At 48.7% G+C, this 19,977-nt stretch overlaps 2 protein-coding genes across 2 annotated transcripts in view; one reads left to right on the forward strand and one right to left on the reverse strand.

The window, feature by feature from the left end:
- The first annotated feature begins 3,210 nt into the window (after positions 1-3,210).
- dap (death-associated protein) lies at positions 3,211-10,096 on the forward strand. Its single transcript, XM_084703808.1, has 4 exons — positions 3,211-3,395; positions 4,002-4,107; positions 6,948-6,993; positions 9,113-10,096. Exons 1-4 carry the CDS (start codon positions 3,341-3,343, stop codon positions 9,230-9,232), a joined length of 327 nt encoding a protein of 108 aa, XP_084559934.1. The 5' UTR covers positions 3,211-3,340; the 3' UTR covers positions 9,233-10,096.
- Positions 10,097-13,519: 3,423 nt separating this feature from the next.
- ankrd33ba (ankyrin repeat domain 33ba) overlaps positions 13,520-19,977 on the reverse strand; it is an 11,609-nt gene continuing 5,151 nt past the window's right edge. Inside the window, exons 2-6 of the mRNA XM_084702409.1 lie at positions 16,921-17,050; positions 16,418-16,558; positions 15,994-16,135; positions 15,501-15,699; positions 13,520-15,039 (exon numbers count right to left, since the gene is read on the reverse strand). Coding sequence (XP_084558535.1) covers positions 14,500-15,039; positions 15,501-15,699; positions 15,994-16,135; positions 16,418-16,558; positions 16,921-17,050 — 1,152 coding nt within the window. The 3' untranslated portion in view covers positions 13,520-14,499. The remainder of the gene's footprint in view (positions 15,040-15,500; positions 15,700-15,993; positions 16,136-16,417; positions 16,559-16,920; positions 17,051-19,977) is intronic.

The raw sequence follows: 19,977 nt of genomic DNA on the forward strand, positions 1-19,977 counted from the left end.
TATCTATAATATGGAACGCACAAGTAAATGAGGGACAGGGCAGAGATAGAGGGGGAGAAGGAAGATCGAGAGACATGACTTAAACACAGCGAGCGGTACAGAGAGGGATGATGTGGACAGAGAACTGAGAGAGGGGAGAGAGAGAGAGAGACAGAGAGAGAGAGAGCTGAGAGAGAGAGGGAGAGAGAAAGAGAGACAGAGAGAGAGAGAACTGAGAGAGGGGAGAGAGAAAGAGAGACAGAGAGAGAGAGAACTGAGAGAGAGAGGCAGAGAGAGAACTGAGAAAGAGAGAGAGAGGGGGGTGGGGTGGGAGGAAGCGATCCCTGGTGGCATGTGGTGATTCATTTAGAGGCTGCGCTGGAAAAGCCCAAGGTTTTAATTTGTGCTTGACGCCCAGCAGAGAGGAGCTGGACTGATAAATGACGCTCCACATCTCCACGTAGAAGCGCCATTGTACAGCCTGCTATCGTGGGACAGCAGGAACACTGACCAATACGCCTGCTGTTCTCCTAACCTGTCAGGGAAAGAACACTGTCAAACACTGTTTTCTTCTTTTTGTATGCATTGTACAATAGCTGTATTATAGGGGTTTCTGTTGTGGTGTTGGGTCTGGTTCTAAGTCTAAAAGCAACAGCAGTGAGGAGCAGAGAGCGATGGAATGAAGTACAGAGCTGCAGAGTTGCTCCTTTTCTTTTCGATTGTCGACCCTGTTCCCAAACCTCTCACCTGCCTCTTTCTCCTCCTCTGGTGGATTCCCCCTCCATCACACAGCCCTAGGCCCCTCTTCCACAAAACACACTCACGCACACACACACACACCATCTCACACGCACGCTCACACAGCCTCCCCCAAACACATACTCTCCCAACCTCTCACACACATTCATTCACTCACTCACACTCACACCATAAGGGCTCCTGTCAGGTGAAATCCCCTCACAGTGAACTGTAAGGGGGGAACAGGTCTCTCTGTTGGTTATTCATCGGTGGTTGCAATGTTACAGAGGCCTCAGCTGGCTCTCCAGAGAGATGTGTGTGTGTGCGAGCAGGCGTGCGTGCGTGTGTGTGTGTGTGTGTGTGTGCACCTGTCAGATTCAGCCGACTCACTCACCTGTGACGTCCTCATTCTGTCTCTCTGTAAACCGTCACAGTGAGGAGTCGTCTCAGAGGCACACAGGCACACAAACACACACACACACTCACGGGTACACACACCACACACACACACGCGCGTACAAGCCCCACACACACAACTCACACATGTGCACACACCGCACACGGGCACAAACTTGCACGCGTACACACACACGCGCACACATCAGTAACCCTCATAGCAGCCACAGGCAGTTATTCAGATCGTTTACTTTTGAAGAGGGCTTCACCTGTGCTTGTTTTTACCATCTTATATAAATTCACTTGTGTGACCTTCCATGCCTCAACAGCAATCAGCAGAGAGAGAGAGCTCTCCAGCTCCACCAGCCAGACCACAGAGAAACACAGAGAGAGAGAGAGAGAGAGAGAGAGGGGGGGGGGAGGGGGGAGGGGAGAGATAGAAAAAGGGGGGGAGAAAGAGAAAGGGCGGGAGTGAGGGGAGAGAGTGGGAGAGAGAGAGAGAGAGAGAGAGAGAGAGAGAGAGAGAGAGAGAGAGAGAGAGAGAGAGAGAGAGAGAGGGGGGGGAGAAAAACAGAGAAAGGGGGGCGACAGGAGAGAGGGAAGAGAGAGGGAGATAAAGTGACACTTCTTCTGGTAATGTTTGGCTATGAACAACACAGAGACAACTATCGATGTTCCGTGGTTTCTCGAAAGTTTCAGTCATTGCTTGGGTGGCTTTATTGATGGGGTTTGTCTGACTATTGGAGGATGAGGATTTTAATGGTTTTCAACAAAGCTATATTCTTCCCTCTAGTGGTCACATCTGTACACGCGCACACACACACACACACACACACACGGACACGCACACACGCACACACACACACACACACACGGACGCATGCACTCATCGAAGCCAAACAATGCGACTCTGGTGCTTAAAAGGGAACCATTAATTATATCTTGATGGTTACAACGCATTGAAACATTGGTATGCGTTCATGAATGAACGCATACCGCATGGTCGAGTCTCCTTCCCCTCGGTGACCTCCTGGCCTTTTGATTGGATGTCAACACCTTACACAGAAAAACACTCCTCCGTACGTGTGATGGGAAGGCTTAACAACTGCCAAAATATATTAATGTCACATGGTGTGTGTGTGTGCGTATGTGCAGAGGTGCGTGTGTGGGTGTGCAGGGGTGTGTGTGTGTGTGTGTGTGTGTGTGTGTGTGTGTGTGTGTGTGTGTGTGTGTGTGTGTGTGTGCGTGCAAGCATGCGTGCGTATGTGTGCCCATGTGGTCCTTGGACAAGGCTTGTCTGTTGAGGTGTGAATGTTCTGGGTTATTTGTCCACACAGCTGCTCAGCACTGTAATTACACCCACTGAGCTGACAATTAACTTCATCACTCATTACTGTGGCCAATCTGTAACACAACAGCTATATTTAAATTGCATTACTTAATTGTGTTACATAGCCTACATGTTGCATCATCTGGGCAGGCGTTCATCTGTGTCGGTCTGGTGTGTTATTGGGCAACGCCCAAGGCTGCGGTTTAGGAATTAAGAATAATAAAGGCGTGTGCATACAAACATGTAAATGTCGCACACTCCACTTTTGTTATTTTGTATTATTTCCTTTTACACAGGTGCGGTGCGGGGTGAAGCCTATTGTAACGGCCATATGGTTGTTTCAGCGGACCTGATCCGGGCTCTCTTTCCTTCCTCATGCCTAATAATAGTATCAAACAGCAGCAGCAGGAGTTGCTGCTAGTCTGATTTAAGAATAGCGGTGCTGCCCACTTGGTAGTCTGGTTAACTTTTCAGTCACAACACCAACTGCGCCGGTAGGTGGTACGGCATAGTTATTGACATGTGAATTTAGGTGTAACAGTCTAGAGTAGACATTTTCACTATTACAAAGCTATTGCGTGTGAGATTTCTGCCCCCCCCCCCTTCTAAAACGGACACTGTGCACATTTAGTCAAAGTATGAAATGGTCTCTATGATTCCCCAAGTGAGTTTTTTCCATATGATACCATTCCCGATCCGTAGCTCTACCGAGCAACGTCAGTTACACTTGGCGTTCCTATTTGCTCTAGGTTTTCCCTGTCGTCATCACGCACCGTTGCCAAACAATGGTTCAGGAAAAGCCACGTTGACGATCTCGACTGAAGTCTACCCAACATTTTGACACAGAAAAGAAAGTACTGTGCTTTTACGCATTTAGAAAACATTTGTAGACTAGCCATGTCCTCGCCGCCGAAAGAGAAGGTCGAAACCAAAGGCGGTCATCTTCCTGCAGGTATAGATGTTGCTTTGTTTTTTTTTTTTGTTTTTTTTTTACACAACAAACGCACGCCTCGTTTTTCCATGAATCATAATACGGTGTTTCACAAATGTAGCCTACGCACATTTCGACTTTTACTGTTATAGACAATGTCAGTGACATGGGTAAGGTAACGTCTTTAAGGTGTTCAGCAGTTGTGGTTGCATGCGATAGCGCTCGCAAATATGCGCTTCTCATTTTAATACACATAGCCTAAGGTGTGAAACATTGTAAATACAGCTGCATGTATGAACTACTGTGCGATACTACATAATTGGAAAGATTATATTCAGGCCACTGGTTTAACAATAATTGGCCCAGGGTCAAGTCTTGAAATCCGATAACGCGTTAAGCTACGTGTACACAACCCGAGAATTCTAATCTAATGGACTGGCTAGTAGCTGTGTCGCAGCGTTGCGACACATTGATAACGTAGGCCTACAGCCTGTTTAATAAGCCTGAACATCAAACGATGAATATTTCCATGTGTCCAAGTACTAATGGAAGATGTATTGAAAGAAGCAGCACCTGAAATGTTATGTTGTGGCGTTGAAATCTGACGTTATACTGTGTGTTTCTCAGTAAAGGCTGGGGGGATGAGAATAGTCCAGAAACATCAGGGGGCGGCTCCCCCTCCTGAAGTACCCCACGAGAAGGACAAGGATGATGAAGAATTTGAGAGCAGCAGGTAATGCGCACACACACACACACACACATGACCACACTAACCTTTGGAAATACCATATAACATTACATAACACGAATGTTGACCTTAATTTCATAGAGTGGAAGTTGCCATACTGGTCTTGCTTTTTTGAGCAGATCACACACATGTGCACACACTCAGACATGCACGCATGCGCCCGCATGCTTCAGAAGTTTTGAAAGGCTTGTATCTGCACAGGTGACAGATTCACACCAGCTTGTGTGTTCTGACAGATAACACACAGCTTCTACCTTGTACAGCCACTACTGTATAAAGTAGTTAGACATAATTCATTCATCTGACAGGAATGCTGACGGGATCTGTGTTTTTTTTTTTTTAAGCAGAGACGTAGTTCAAAGTCCAGCATATTTTATTTCCTTTGATGTCATTGTATATGAATCTATTACGGGAGTATGTTTTATGCTGTTTGTGAGCCCATAATCAAAGAACATTTTCTATCGTGATAGACAAAAACTTTAGGGAGTTTTTGTTTATTGAATATGAATTTCACGTATGCTACGGCAAAATAATAAAGTCAGAGAGACACTTTTTCTGCGATTAAATATTTTTGGATAGAGACTTTGGCCGACAGCCAGGGGCGTAACCTTAACTGCAACATGCCAGGATTTAACTGCCTGTGTTTAGAGTGGCTCTGGGCTGAAGTCACACATCGATTCTGCTTGGGGGTCCCCTCTGAGGAGAAAGGAGAGAGATGGCTTTGGAAGTGCCTGCTTAAAATTCTGTAGGATTCTACTCTGATGCCAAAAGCTTGAGTTGTGTCTTGGATCTGTCTGCGCGTGTGTGTGTGTGTTAGAGAGTTAAATAGCTCAGTGGCAGTTTTTAAAATAAATCTAAACTTTTAGTAAGTTGAACGTCATTGCATCAGTAAATCTCTCCCTCTTTTTTTCCGCTCTCACCCCCTTCACTCTCTAATTTCTCTCTCTCTCTCTCTCTCTCTCTCTCTCTCTCTCTCTCTCTCTCTCTCTCTCTCTCTCTCTCTCTCTCTCTTTTCCCCCCCTCTGGTGATAGACAGCTAACAGGTGGCTGCTGGGTAAATTGCACATTTGTAGCAAGCAGTCGAGCGTAGTAGTCAGGGGAGCACCTGCCTCACACAATCCAGACTGGAGAGTTGGAGGGATAGCTGTGAACGAAAGAAAGAAAGAGGGAGGGAAGGGAAGAGGGAGAGGGAGAAGTGAGACGGACAGACAAAGGTGATGCAAGGGAAAAAATGGATGAAGGCAAGTCATGTGCACGTACACACACACCATATTACGAGGGGGGTGTGGGGGGTTGCCATGGTAACCACATGCTGAGTTAGCGGCGCGTAGCTGTGTTCAGTCATACCCTGGAATTGGCCCTCATGCAGATCCGTAAGCCTGAAGGGGTCTGCCGAACACCAAGTTGCCACTTTTTCTTGCTTCAAGTCCATGCTTACATTTTAGAGTCATCTTATGTAAATCCCGCTACCCAGAAGGCTGTGCAAGGAGTCTTCCATTAGCCCTCCCGTCCTCACCAATGTCCCTATCCCCCTCTATCCCTCTACATAACTGGAAAGAGAAGAGACCAAAGTCTAGTTGGCTCTCTACAGCCCCCTGCAGGACACACCTGACACTGCAGCCGATCACTCCCACTAAAGCCTGTCATGTCTCTCTTCTCCTCCCTTCATCCTCTCCATCTCCTATCTCTGCATTCTCCCCCTCTCCTCCCTGCCTCCGTTTGTACTGTGCTCCCCCCCGCCTCCCTTCCTCTAACTCTTTTCAGTTTGTGCTGTACTCTCTCTCTGTCTCTCTCCCTCCCCCCCCCTCTCTCTCTGTCTCTCTCTCTCTATCTCCTCCTCTCTCCCTCTCCGTCTCTTAGTGTGTGCTGCACTCTCCATGACTCTGGAGTGCAGTGCTGGAGCTGAGCTGTAGAAAGCTGCTAATCCTAGATGAGCTAGCCTGCTCATTAAACGGAGTGTCTGTCCATCAGGGGTCTGGCTCTCCCTGTCTAAAGATGTGCTCTCTGCTTGAAAACGGGCTCGTCGCCGTTGGAAGTGTATCGGCGGTAGAGGGTGGCGGGTTGGAAGTGATGCGTGCGTTTTTTTGGGGGAGGGTCACTCTGAGGACGTCGGGGGCCCGCCTCTCGGTGTCAGCGTTGTCGGGTCGAGCGCTGTCCGTCCACGGCCCCGGCAACGGCCCTTTGCAATCAGATAGCAGGCGCCTTTCACTTCACAAGGTCACCCAGGCGTCCTGTGCACTGTTCCTCCTTCCCCCCTCCCCAACCCTCCGCTGAGGTTGAGGCCCAAACCCCCTCCCCCATTTCACCCCCCCCTCCACCCCCATTCTCTCACTCTGAAGACATGCCCCCCCCCCCCCCTCTCTCTTCATGGCCCCCTTCCCCGACTCTCTCTTTTCCATCACTCCTTGCACCATCCATCCTTCAGCCCCCCCACCACACACACGCACACGCACGCACACACACACACACACACCCCTCCTCCCCCCAGGGCTGGCTGCAGTAGCTGGATGAATGAGGGTCATTTAGCAGGGTGGCAGGCCTGAGGGCTTGTGGGCTCTTCCTGTGTGCAGAGACATGGTGGCACTGCCAGCAAGTCCAAACTCCCAGAGTCAAGCCAAGGAGGGTGTTGCTCTCTCCAAGCCACACACACACACACACACACACACACATGGTATATGCACACAGGCACACACGCTCAGACAGGCACACATAACCCTGAAGTGTGTGTGTGTGTGTGTATTTCAAGTGTAATTTTGATATCAACTGTGTGTGTACTACAGCAGCCCCGTGTTCATCACGTGTCCCTCTCTGTGTTTCGTTTGCAGTCCACCCAAGCCCACCACCGTGGTCGTGTCGGGAGTGGTCACCAAGGTAACGCCCCCCCCCCCCTCACTCCCTCCCTCCGCCCCCCACACACACCCACATATATTCATCGTCGACCCAAAACTGGAAAGCCGAGTCTACTGGGATGTGTGTGTGTGTGTGTGTGTGTGTGTGTGGAGGGGGGGCGGGGGTGATGCAGTCGAACAAAGCAGCGTAGTGAGGTGGGACCAGCAGGAAGAATCTGGCTGCGCGCCCTCTCTCTCGCGTGCGTGGCAGGGTGACCGCGGTGTCCTTGAGCAGGTCAGAGCGGCCGGTGCGCGCCCCCTGGCTGTGTGTTTGAGCCGCACTCACACCGTCCTGTCTGAGGCGAGGGAGATTGTCGGCACGCCGGCAACATGGCAGGATCCCCACGTCCAACTGTTCTCTGCCCGCGCCCCTCATCCCCCCCAGCCCTGGAACAGCCTCATCTACCCCCCCACCTTCTCTCACCAGTGCAGCAGCTCAACAACCCAGCACACACCCACGCCAAAACTGGCAGGGAGGCAATTACAGTGCTCTGATTATTAGGATATCTTTTTGTATTATAGTTTTTTTTTTTTTTTTTTTACATTTTTATTAATATTTTCTTTGGTGGGGGGGGGGGATGTATGATTGGATATGAGGCTGAATGCCAGAAAACGGTTTGTCCCAGTGGGTTGAAATCCACAGGAGTATGAGTGCTGTATTCGGTCACTGCAGGGCTTGGGCTTGTGGATGCGGTGATTGTTGTACAAGTGTTGGCAGGCTCTGCTCTCCAGAAGCCGAGCTAGTGCAGATGGCAGCGAGCTAGCGCTCCGCTGTCGGGTAGCTGTCTGGTCACATGAGACCTGGAGGGAGGGGTCACATGACCCCCCGCTAAGCTAAGGTAATTACATGAGGGGAAGGAGCTTGATGATCGAGGTAGAACAGATCCAAATGCCACTCAGGAATTAGCAGTCTGTCGAACTGCTATCCTACAAATGACTCTCTTGCCCTCGCACAAACTCACAACACACACACACAGTCCTCTTACTGCTCCCTGAACCTCATGCACTCACCACATCCTCATTTGACCTTAATCCGCTGTGTGTGTGTGTGTGTGTGTGTGTCCATGTCCATCCAGAGGTTTAAATAGTGGTTACATAACATTTCCATCTGGCTTCCCAACTGAAAATATGAATACTAACTCTTTATGAATTCAATGTATACACGGGGCCCAATCTTCAAATCACTGTCGGATAACTACAAATCGCAACAGCATTTCCAGCAATTATTTTGTTCAAGAGAGGACATACTATAGGCTATCTATAGTCTCACACAACAATGGTCATTTGCGTGTGTGTGTGTGTGTACGCGCATGCAAGCACAATGCTGTGTGGGCTGTTCCTAAGGAGTTAAGCTTGGTGACTCAGCCAATGAAGCTGGGATCCACATCAGTTTCAACTAATCGGGCCCCTCTTCTCTAACAACACCCACTATGTCAAGGGAGGCAGGGAGGGGGGAGGAGGAAAGAAAGAGAGGAGACAGTGAGAGAGAGGAGGAGTGAGAGAGAGTAGAGAGTGAGAGAGAGGAGGAGAGGGTGAGAGAGAGGAGAGAGTGAGACAGAGGAGGAGAGAGGAGGAGAGAGTGAGAGAGAGGAGGAGAAAGAGGAGGAGAGAGAGGAGGAGAGAGTGAGAGAGAGGAGGAGAGAGAGGAGGAGAGAGAGGAGGAGAGAGTGAGAGAGAGGAGAGAGTGAGACAGAGGAGGAGAGAGGGTGAGAGAGAGGAGAGAGTGAGACAGAGGAGGAGAGAGGAGGAGAGGGTGAGAGAGAGGAGAGAGTGAGACAGAGGAGGAGAGAGGAGGAGAGAGTGAGAGAGAGGAGGAGAGAGGAGGAGAGAGTGAGAGGAGAGAGTGAGAGGAGAGAGGAGGAGAGAGTGAGAGAGAAAGTGAGAGAGAGAGAGAGGGAGGGGGGAGAGGTAAATAAGGAACAACAAAAGACGGGGAATCGGAGGGCAGGGAGAGTCGACATTCAAAGGGATGTGAAACCAAGATAATAAGGACGGTGTGCATGCACATTTATCTATCAGAGGAAACACCAGCCCATGATACATACACAACTGAGTAGACCCTGAAGCGTCCACTGTGTGTGTGTGTGTGTGTGTGTTTTCAGGGGGATAAGGACTTCACACCAGCAGCTGCCCAGGTGGCCCACCAGAAGCCCCAGGCCTCCATCTCCAAGCTGCCCGCCTCCCACCACCTCACCCAGCATATCCACCAGCCCCGCAAGTGAGCCAGCCCCCACGAGGTTAACTGCTAGGCTACTTACAACAGACCATGTTCTAGTTGCCCCGAGACACAGATCTGAGTTCATCTACATGTTGTCTAGTCCCTGATAGATTCATGGAGGTTTTCGGGAGGGTAAACTGATCCCAGATCTGTGCATTCGGGCAACTTTTACACTGAGCCATTTCGACTCACCAAATCGGACCACAGCAGCCGACCTATCACAGCAGCCTACCGACCAACCCAACAACCAATCACTTGCCAGTGATGAGCGTAAGCTCCAGCCTTTTAGCCAAGACTTTCCTCGCCGGCCACTGGAACCAATCAACCAACTTTGTTTATACCCTTGCAACTAACCAATGAGGGGACTTATCAGGGTTGGAGATGCAATCTACCAATAGTTGTCTTGTTTCGAGTTTATTGCTGAGGTTGGTGTTCCTCAACTGTTTGTAAGCATTGTGGAGCGGAGACCAAGAATAAGCCAATGATAGAACGGGATTAATCAATGATTCAGCCATCCAACCAATCACCGCAAGTGCTCAGGTTATTGGGGTAATCCTGTGAAGCATTCCTCGAGATCCCTTAGGAAGGAGGTGGACCCCACATGTACACACCTCCATTCCCCTTTAACCATCATTCAAGTGTCGTTCAAATTCAACACTAAAGTTCAGGGTTCCTCGAAAGACAAAGCAATGCCTAGAAGGAGTAATTTCCTATGTTTATTTAATAAAGTTTAAAAGAAAACCATATGTTTATTTTTTGTCTCCCTCAAGTTTGTGTTCTTGAGAGAGTTGTACAAATTGTAGTCAGTGAGTGGACTTAGGCATTAGGTGTGGTTGTCATTATAAATAAAGATTTAACATGAAGTCAATGCTATCCATGTTGTGGTCTTTCAGGAGGGGATGGATGGATGTATGGAGAAAGTACAATCCACAGACAAATATTGTTGTTTGGGATTGCTTCAGGGTTTGAGCTGTAGTGTGATTTGTAGCTAGCTGCTCCATCTTAGGCTTGTCTTTACCTCTCCACACTGACAGGTGTTTGCATTGGAATCTGACAGTACCCCCATCTGTGTCCAGGTGTTCTGTCAGTTTATATTAGCTCAGAAAACCAGGTGTGCTATTGCTCGCTAGCATTGGAGGCAAAACTCACTAAATGAAACTTAATGGGAATGCAGCACAGTCCCTTAAGTCTGCAGAAGGTAATATGATTTTTTTTAAATCATCAAATATAAGCTGCACTAGATCATATGACAATATTTTTGAAATAGCACCCCAATTCTTGACGGAATTTATGCTCTTTCCTCCAGTCTGAGTTTTATTGACAGTGGGTTCACAAAAATAAACCAAGGAGGAAAGCCCGCTTTGCCAAAGGCGATTGGTTAGAGCAGAACTTCTGGAACTTAATTGTCTGGAAAGTAACGGGCCCTCCCAAAATGTGAAGTGGACATTCTATGGGCACTGAGCTGTCTGTGTTGTGAACTCTCAGAGGGCCTCAGTGGCTTATGCAACAGTTATAGGGGGGGGGGGGAGAGTATAACAGTTATAGGGGACAGAAGTTATTTTTCTACTGGAAATATCTTATGTATCGTACCTTTTAGTTATTGGATTCCTTGAATCATTTGCATAATGCAATGAAAATCCATTAAAGAACAGAACTATAAGCCCCAAATCTTTTACTGAACCAGCCCCCTGCACATATGATTTTTAAAATAATTCTTAATAAATAATAATTCTTTATTACGAAAAAACAGCCAGGACCATCAGATAATTGTCTGAAAAAAACTGGATTGTTTAGTTCAGTTATGCACTGCCACAGGGTTTTAATAACAAAAAGAAGTTGACTCTACTAATCTCTTCACAGAGTTTATGTTTGTAAAATCTAAACCATACTTTCGGTAGGCCTTCGGCTTTTTCAAAAGAGCAGACGAACACATAAATGATATAAGCCTTTCTGACCACTTGTCCCACATTTGCCATCTTGGTACTGTGCCAGTTTGTTAGCTTCTTTAGCCTTCATGGCCAGGTGTTCTGCCAGTTAGCTTTAGCGTCTGCTTGAGCTAGGGAGCGCTAATTAGGTGCACCCAACAGCTGTTCTCGTGTGTGGTTCTCAGCACTCACAAAGTAGCTCGAACCAGTTGAGACCGGTCATTTCAGTGGAGGGGGTATTTCCAAGGTTTACTATTATTATATCTGTCTCAGCTTGTTACTTGGTCACTGTTCTCTGCTCTAAAAGATCTTGAAAGGGAGAGAGATTAACACTTTTAGGTTAACTGCTAGATGCACTGGTTTAACAGGCTTTCAACACAAACACTGACATGGGCGGCAGTTCTTATGGCCCCCCAGTGAAGAGAACTGTAAGACAACAATAATATTTAATGTACCTGATCCCGTAACAGTACAACAGGCCCCAGCATGGCCCTCGCAGTTGAAATGTTTTAGAACCTCCCCTGCAATTCCAGCCAAGTCCTGAGGAGAGATTCCTAGAAATATAGTTACCACGATCTTGTTGCGGGACTGACCCCATTCGGACCTGCAGTACCTCTCACAACCAGAAGAGTGCACTAGTCACAGACCCATCAGATCCATCCCTGGGGCAGGTATAAAGTATAACCTCTCAACTCATATCTGCGATCAGTTTACCGTCCCCTAAAATCGTAATCCCACCAATCCTAGGAGAACACATGGACCGTGGATAACCAAAGGAGCAACCCTTCTGCGCGCTCCAGATTTGTTTCGGATTGGAGGAGAAACGCTGACCCAGCTCGGCAGTTTATAATCGCAGGTGACAATCTCAGGCAGCAGCTGCTCAGATAGAACTGTGACCTAGATATTATCTGATGGATGTGTGGCTTCGCTGGCTTTATATTACGCCTGCTCAGTCCAGATAAGAACAGAGAGCTGTGGCTTGGCTGGAGCGGACCTGCAACAGTTTGTTACGTTAAGTACACCAGACCAGAACTCAGTGAAGTTGTTCTTGTTGAAACAGCGGTGTCATCTGTTGATGGATTCCTGGCTCTTGGTCTGTGTCTTTCATCACCATGATAAATGTTAGTTTGGTAGTACAGCCCAAACAATTCCCCGGGGGAAAGGGAACAAAAGATGATAGAATAAAAGTATTCTACGAAGAGCATTTTATGAAGTCATATTTCAGAAGCAACCTGAAATGATTTAACGTGCAGTAAGGGTTGCAAAAGTCACAAGAAATGTCACATTCAAGTAGGCTAGGCCAACAACACAATAGTGAGGCATGCGCCTTTCTCACATGACAGTTTTGCAAATCAATTGTTTAAAGCAGGGGTTCCCAACCCTGGTCCTCGGGCCTCCCCACCCTGCATGTTTTAGATGTTTCCCTGCTCCAACACACCTGATTCCAATGAATGGGTCGTTATCTAGTTATGCAGAAACCGGCTAACGATCATTCATTTGAATCAGGTGTGTTGGGTTAAGGAAACATCTAAAACATGCAGGGCAGGGAGGCCCGAGGACCAGGATTGGGAACCCCTGGTTTAAAGCATCCTAGAGCACATCAATCAAATGTCAAAATCGGACATTTGAGAACACATATTTGTAAAGCAGTTTATAATTTGTCAGAGAGAAGGATGAGTGGGAAACACTCATTTCCAGGACTGAAGTGGCTTCCCGTGGGCAGTGTTCTATCTTGAATGTAACTGCATATAGCCAACAGAGTTTATTTACTAGAATGATTTGGCCTAGCGCTACTTTGGGTAACCCAGTAAGAACACTCATCACCATGCCTATTAGACACACATCTTAAGCCGTACGTCCTAGGGGGTTAGAACCATGACATTGTGTTCTTGTGAAAAAATGGATCACGCTATCTCAGTGCATTCCCAGTTGCTCTGTTTTAACCTTGTGGCAGTTTTTTTTTTTGTAACCCTCATTGTTTTGTATTAAAATCCAAGCTGAAAGGGAAGTGACGCTGGCCTGGTAGCTTCATTCTTTATCTTAACACCCAGATGTGTAGCTGAATTAGCACGGCTCGTTTTCCAGCTTCATAATGACATTCACTTTTTACGGGATTGCACCAATGTGGAGGAGGATGTCTCAGTAGTTAAAAGTATTTGACTGCAGTTCAAGCAGTTTTTTAGTTCCTATCCCCCTCCCTCGATGTCCATTTCGATGACAGCGTCTTCTAAAGTATTTTAATAATAATAATAATGACAAAGCAAACGTGCAACGATGCTGATGGATCACTGGCAAACCACATCACAAAGAGAGTATCAACATAAATGGAATACTGTATGAACTTATAATAACCACAAGGCAAAATATCCTAAGTAAAACAAGCTATTTTACAATATTTATTGATGCCAGAGTAGATTCCCACTGCGCTGTACCGTAAAGAGTTATAACATCATAACGTAAACAGTTATAACGTACAGCTAATATGTAGTTATGAAATTACAGGAATAACATAAACAGTTAGAATATAATTCCAGTTGTCTCCCAAAATCCAACAGTAGATATAGTGTATCATTACAACAGTGTGTAGCATTGGAATGGATTTTGAATTAAGAAAAATACATTTCACATTTTAAGTGTCAAAATAAAATATATTGTAGTAGAAAATAAAAAGCCATCTTCATATCTAAAAAAAACAACCTGATTAGGTACATTCTAGTTGCAAAATACATTCATACGATTGCTCTTTAAAAAATGCGGAGAAAATAGCTGCTATTATATCATTAAAGCGAGATACAAAATAAAAACAATAGTTATTGCTCAGGTAAAAATTACTATTCTTCAAGCTTATCTTTCACTTTCAGTCAATATGACATACAGGAGTGTTCAGTTATTGTTTTAAAGACAGAACCCCAAGCACATAAATTTTTTATCGACTATTTGATGAGTGTTAGAGTTCGATACAGGTATATCTGTTTCTGTTCACTTCCCAGTTATTGTTTGTGTTTTTAACCTCCGAGGCAAGACGGGAGTTTCCCACCCCTTTTCCTGGAAATCTACCCTCCACACTCTCATACTTGAGTGTAAACCAACAAGAATGTAGCTCACCCAATAGGGTTCCTTGATCTAGTCGATGGATTGTATCCCAAACAACATCTTTCTGATCCCCTGAATCGTAAGCAGTACAAAATAAAGCGCTGTCACATTTATAAAAACGAGGCGAAGAAAAACAAAAAAATGGAATAAATACAAAAAATAAGTTATCCAATGAGCGTTTCAAGTATAACCCTCTAGTCCTATGTCCTGGTCACCTATCTCCTTGGGCTTCCTCTTCCTCCTGCACGTGATGTCATTTCCTCTTCCCGGCAGTCAGATGTTTCTTGGTGGCGGCCTCCAGCCTCCTCCGCTCCACCTCTTCGGCTTTCTTCCTCTCCTCCTTCAGCTCTTTGTACCTCCACTTGGGGATCTGGAGCAGGTGGTTCCCCTCCTTGGCGCTGCTCTTCCTCCTCGCCCGCTCCGGCTCGAAAGTGGGCGTGGGCGCCTTGGAGATCCGCACCTTGGGCACGGACAGGCCCGGACGCACGCTGCTCCGCCTCACCATGTTGAGGGGCAGCAGGCTGGTTCTCCGCAGGGCCTGGGAGGAGCTGGCTGCCAGGAGGCCCAGGTTGGGGCTGGAGGCGCTGGGGCTGAGGGACTGCGGCTGCAGGCTGGCCCGGCGGTCGCGCGGGGGCTTGGGCAGCAGGGTGACGCGGGCGTTCTGGAAGAGCTTGTGGTGGTGGTCGATCCGCTCCGGGTTGAGGGCGCGGAGCTCCTTGGCGCGCTGGCGCCGGAGGATCTCGGGGACGGCGTGCCGGCGTCTGCCCACACATGGCGGGCTGTCGGGGCACACCTGCACAGCAGACAGGGAGGATTACAATGGATTACAGTTCACACAACAACAAACTTCCGCAGCCCAACCTCCCCAGCTGGCAACTGGGAGAGGAAGTGGGACACGAGAGAGAGAGAGAGAGAGAGAGAGAGAGAGAGAGAGAGGGGGGGGGGGGGGAACTGGGAAACGAGAGAGAGAGAGAGAGAGAGAGAGAGGGAGAGAGAGAGAGGGAGGGGGAGGGGGAGGGGGAGGGAGAGGGAGAGGGAGAGGGAGAGGGAGAGGGAGAGGGAGAGGGAGAGGGAGAGGGAGAGGGGGAGGGGGAGGGGGAGGGAGAGGGAGAGGGAGAGGGAGAAGAATGAAGAGGAGGTAGATGTGTGTGAGGAGGCGAGACGCCAGCCTCTATCCGACCCGTGTTGCTGACAGTGCAGAACGGCTCACACGGAGGGAGAGAGACGAGGACGACAGACGACGAGCGGTCATACCGTGCGACACGCCACGGCCACGAAGGGGCTCCCCAGGGCGGTCGTCACGGTGACCAGGTGGTCGAGGACGCCGTCCTCCGCGGGCTCGGTGACGTTGGCGAAGTTGAGAGCGCCGCGGACCGTGTCGGACAGACGCTTGAGACAACCGCGCGGCTCCTTCGCTTTGGCCACCAGGGCGGCGAGTTGAGGCCACTCTGGACTGGAACAACAACAACAACAACAACAGTCCTCTGTGATGTCACAACTAGATCATAAACAACAACATCCCCCCCACACACACACACACGCTGAAGTTGTCCTGGTTTAGTGCTCTGCATTTACCGACAAGTAAACACCGGCCTTTCCTTGACTCTAACCACCAAAACACTGGAACTATGCACTACTAATCCTTGATTTTCAGATGTACATTCTTCTTGTACTTCTGTCAGCTCCATCTGAATGACTCAAATGTCACGTCAACTTGCGTGCGGCCGTGTCGGGGGCGTGTCCGTACCTGTAGGCGTCGCACATCTGGTGCGGGCAGGGCCGCGTCTGCAGGCGCGTCATCACCCACGCCGTGTCGTACCTGCCCGTGAACCACGCCCACTCCCTCGGGGTCAGACCCCGCCCGAAGTCCCTGGCGTACGCGTCCGCTCCTTAGAAGGGGGGGGAGGGGTAAGGAGGGAGGAGATGTTGAGAGAGGAGGGGAGGACGAGCGTGAGCCAGGGAGAAAAGGATAAGGGTGGGGTGGGGGTGGGTGGGTGGCTGGGGCTGGGGAAGACGCACAGCCGAGTAGGCGTCGTGCGTGCGAGCGCTGTGTGTGTGGTGGGTGTACTTGCCGTGTGTGTTTGTATGGGTGTGGTAGGCGTGTGTGCTTTTGTGTGGGGCCTGTGCCTACGTATGTGTGAGGGTACATACGAGTGCGGAGCCATAGCTACCTGCCATCATCAGGGCCCGGACGCACTCCACCCTCCCCTGCATGGCGGCCTTCATGAGAGCCGTGAAGCCGTGACAGTTCCTCCTCTCTATGTCCAGCCCAGAGAAGTAGTTCAGCAGGTAGTTACTGATCATGATGTGTCCTGGACAGGGAGGATGGGATGGAGGAGGTAGAGGGAGGGATGGAGGGAGGGAGGGGGGAAGGGGAAGGGGGGAGGGAGGGAGGGAGGGAGGGAGGGAGGGAGGGAGGGAGGGAGGGAGGGAGGGAGGGAGGGAGGGAGGGAGGGAGGGAGGGAGGGAGGGAGGGAGGGAGGGAGGGAGGGAGGGAGGGAGGGAGGGAGGGAGGGAGGGAGGGAGGGAGGGAGGGAGGGAGGGGGGAAGGAAGATGGACGGTTGAGAAAGGACAGAGCGAGGGAAAGAGAAACGGAGAGAGTGTTGTGCAACTCGGGACTGAGAACAGGAGTGCTTGTTTGTGTCGGCGTGCGTGCGTGCGAGTGACCCCTACCTGCCTGTGCGGCAGTAATGAGGGCGGTGTTTCCCTCGTGGTCCTGCCAGTTCACATCCAGGTGAGGACACTGAGACAGAGCGATGACCACGTCCACGTAGCCTTGGTAACACGCCACCATCAACCCTGTCTGGGAGACGCAGAGAGACAAACCACTTCGGATGAACCATCTGACTTTTAAAAGGTACGGTCGCAGTTCAAGAGGCCCCATGCTGTTGGACAGCCCTGGCTCTAGAATGAAAGGATTTTGTGAAAAAAAACCCAGACACACAAACTGAGGTTTAGTCCCTGGGAGATCCAGTTCAACTTTGTTGAGAAAAAGCCTACAGTATATGAGGCCAGTGAATAAGATAATAATAAAATGAATAATCTCTAGTTCCAGAGCACCCAGCACTCCCTGATGTCTATGCAAAACATTTGTACGTGTGTGTGTGTGTGTGTGCATATTTAGAAATCAAAGGGTTCTTTGATTTCTGTCCAAAACTAATACCAGCATATAAACAAGAAGTCTTTTGTAACTGTATACACTTCTGATCTCATCACTGGAACTGTTTTCAGAACACAAGCATGTGTGTGTGTGTGATGTGTACACAGTCTGGAAATTCATGTGAAGATCTCAGGACTTTCTGGAAGATCCACACTACCTTATCCAAAACAAACTGTAGTTTACCGTCAGGGATGGCTGAGGGGGGAGGGGAGAGGAGAGGAGGAAGAGAAAAGGAGAGAGGGAGGGGTCATGGAGGAAGCTGCTTCTCAGGTTAGGACTGAATGACACCAGCTGAAGGTATGTGTATCTGTACCAATGTTTAAATCTCCCCATCTCTCTCTCTCTCTCTCTCTCTCTCTCTCTCTCTCTCTCTCTCTCTCTCTCCAAAGTTGCTTCATCCACAAGGCACACTCCAAAACATGGGCAGTTTGCTTGCTTTAAAATGATCATTACACTAAACCAAATATCAATATCTAACAGCCGTGTGGATGTGCTGTGTGTGTGTGTGTGTGTGTGTGTGTATATAAGTGTGTATGTAAGTGTATTTGTGTGCCCCTCATCTACTGACCGCTCATTTCCATAAACCTTTGGAAAAGCACTGGTTTGATATAGTTGTGCTATAGTTAGCATAGTGTGGGACTTGCAGTGCTAGCCTTTTGACACGTCAGGACCAGGGCACACATGCTGCTCGAAGCATGGAGAGGCTTCTACACCCCTGCAGAACACCCAGAGAGACGGACGAGAGCAGGCATGTGGGTTAGCGATGTGAGTGCGGAGTGTGGGTAAGGGGGTTGAGTGGAGGGTGTGGGTTAGGGGTGAGAGTCGGGGGTGTGGGTTAGGGGGTTGAGAGGATCGTTTGCTGAAGGTTGCTTCTCCTTGGCAGCTCTCCAGAACTCTCTCTGGGTCTCTCTTTATCACACCCTGCAGTATGTCTGGGGTAATCACAAAGTTTAGTAAGCATTTCATGCACACACACACACATGCGTGCAATCACGCACAAGCACATAAGGTATAGAGCATGAACCCACCATATTGTGCAATGCTGTGGGTTGTGGCTGAGGCTAAAGGGCTAAAAATAACCAGAGACAAACACTCAGGGCTCAGCACTGCTGAAACAATCAGAGAAAGAGGCACTTGCAGGAAAAAGAGAAGGGGGAGTGTGGGTGTGTGTGTGTGTGTGTGTGTGTGGGGGTCAGTATGACTACAATGCCTTATTGACTGGTGTGGTGCTCCTGTGTGTGTGTGGGTGTGTGTGTCTGTCTTTGACTACAGTGTCTTATCAACAGGTTTGGTGTTCAGTGTGTCTGTGCGTGGATGTGTCTGTGTGTGTGTGTTTGTGTGTGTGTGTAAGGGGGGAGGGGGGTACTGATGTATAAAAGAATGCTTTAGGGCACAGGTGCAGATTTATGTCCTTTTAAATCCATCAATCTTTTGATCAAAAATTTAAAAAAAACGTCCCAGATTTTAAACTAGAAATGTGACCTTTTCTGAGAACGTGGATTGTTCATAAAACTCTATTTGTGTTCTTGACTAGAACCAAGCACAGTCCACAGCCCCATCAAGCACCTAAGGCCCTTTAAAATACAGAGTGTGGACTGCCCTTCAGTGGGAGAAATGTATATCAATTATGTTAAGGAAGAAACATTCTACTCTAAAGCAACCAGGGATATGTATGTATGGGAGAACAGCAACCAGCTCGACACACACATGATGTTAACGTCTTCAAAGCGCTGCACCTCCTGTGAAAGGCTGATAACCACAAGGAGGAAGGTCAACGTGTGAATCCCCACACCCTGGGAAATCTACAAAGCTTTATAAGTTCCTCAATATCAACATACACACATGTTCACACACACACACACACATGCAGACAGAGTAATCTGCGGTATATTTAAAGCCAGGAATAGAAAGGCTTAGGCCTATCTGCCACCAAGATACAGTGAGAAAGGGGTGGGTGGGGTGAGAGAGAGAGAGAGACAGAGACAGAGAGAGAGAGAGAGAGAGAGAGACAGAGAGAGAGAGAGAGACAGACAGACAGAGAGAGAGAGAGACAGAGAGAGAGACAGAGAGAGAGAGAGAGAGAGAGAGAGAGAGAGAGAGAGAGAGAGCAATGAAGGTGGTCAAATGAAAGAGAGCGGGAGGGAATGGAGTGAGACAGAGGGAGGGATGAGGGAAGGGGCCGGAACAGGGGGGAAAGCTGAGGAAGAAGAACTACAGATCAGATAATGTGTTGTCCCAACTCCCAGCTGGGTTTTGGCCCAGTGCCAAGCGTGCAGGCCAACAGCTACAAACACACCATGCCTGCCTGCCCTGGGGTAGTAAAGTCACACTGGCTTCCAATCAGCTGACCTGGCACTAAACACCCAATGGAACAGTCCCAAACTCTTAAAACCCCACCCCCTGGGGGTTATTCACTGCACACTCACGTTTTCCACCAGGATCTCCAACATCAGTTCGCCCACATCTTTTACGAAAATATAAATATATCCTTTGAAAGTCTCCTTGCTTTATGTTTACAGAACCTGCCATGTCACTGCATCGCAATACCGATCGTAAAATCATTATAGGTA

Source organism: Hypomesus nipponensis, chromosome 8 (genome assembly GCF_054491055.1).
Source record: "Hypomesus nipponensis isolate SF chromosome 8, ASM5449105v1, whole genome shotgun sequence".
Lineage (NCBI taxonomy): Eukaryota > Metazoa > Chordata > Actinopteri > Osmeriformes > Osmeridae > Hypomesus > Hypomesus nipponensis.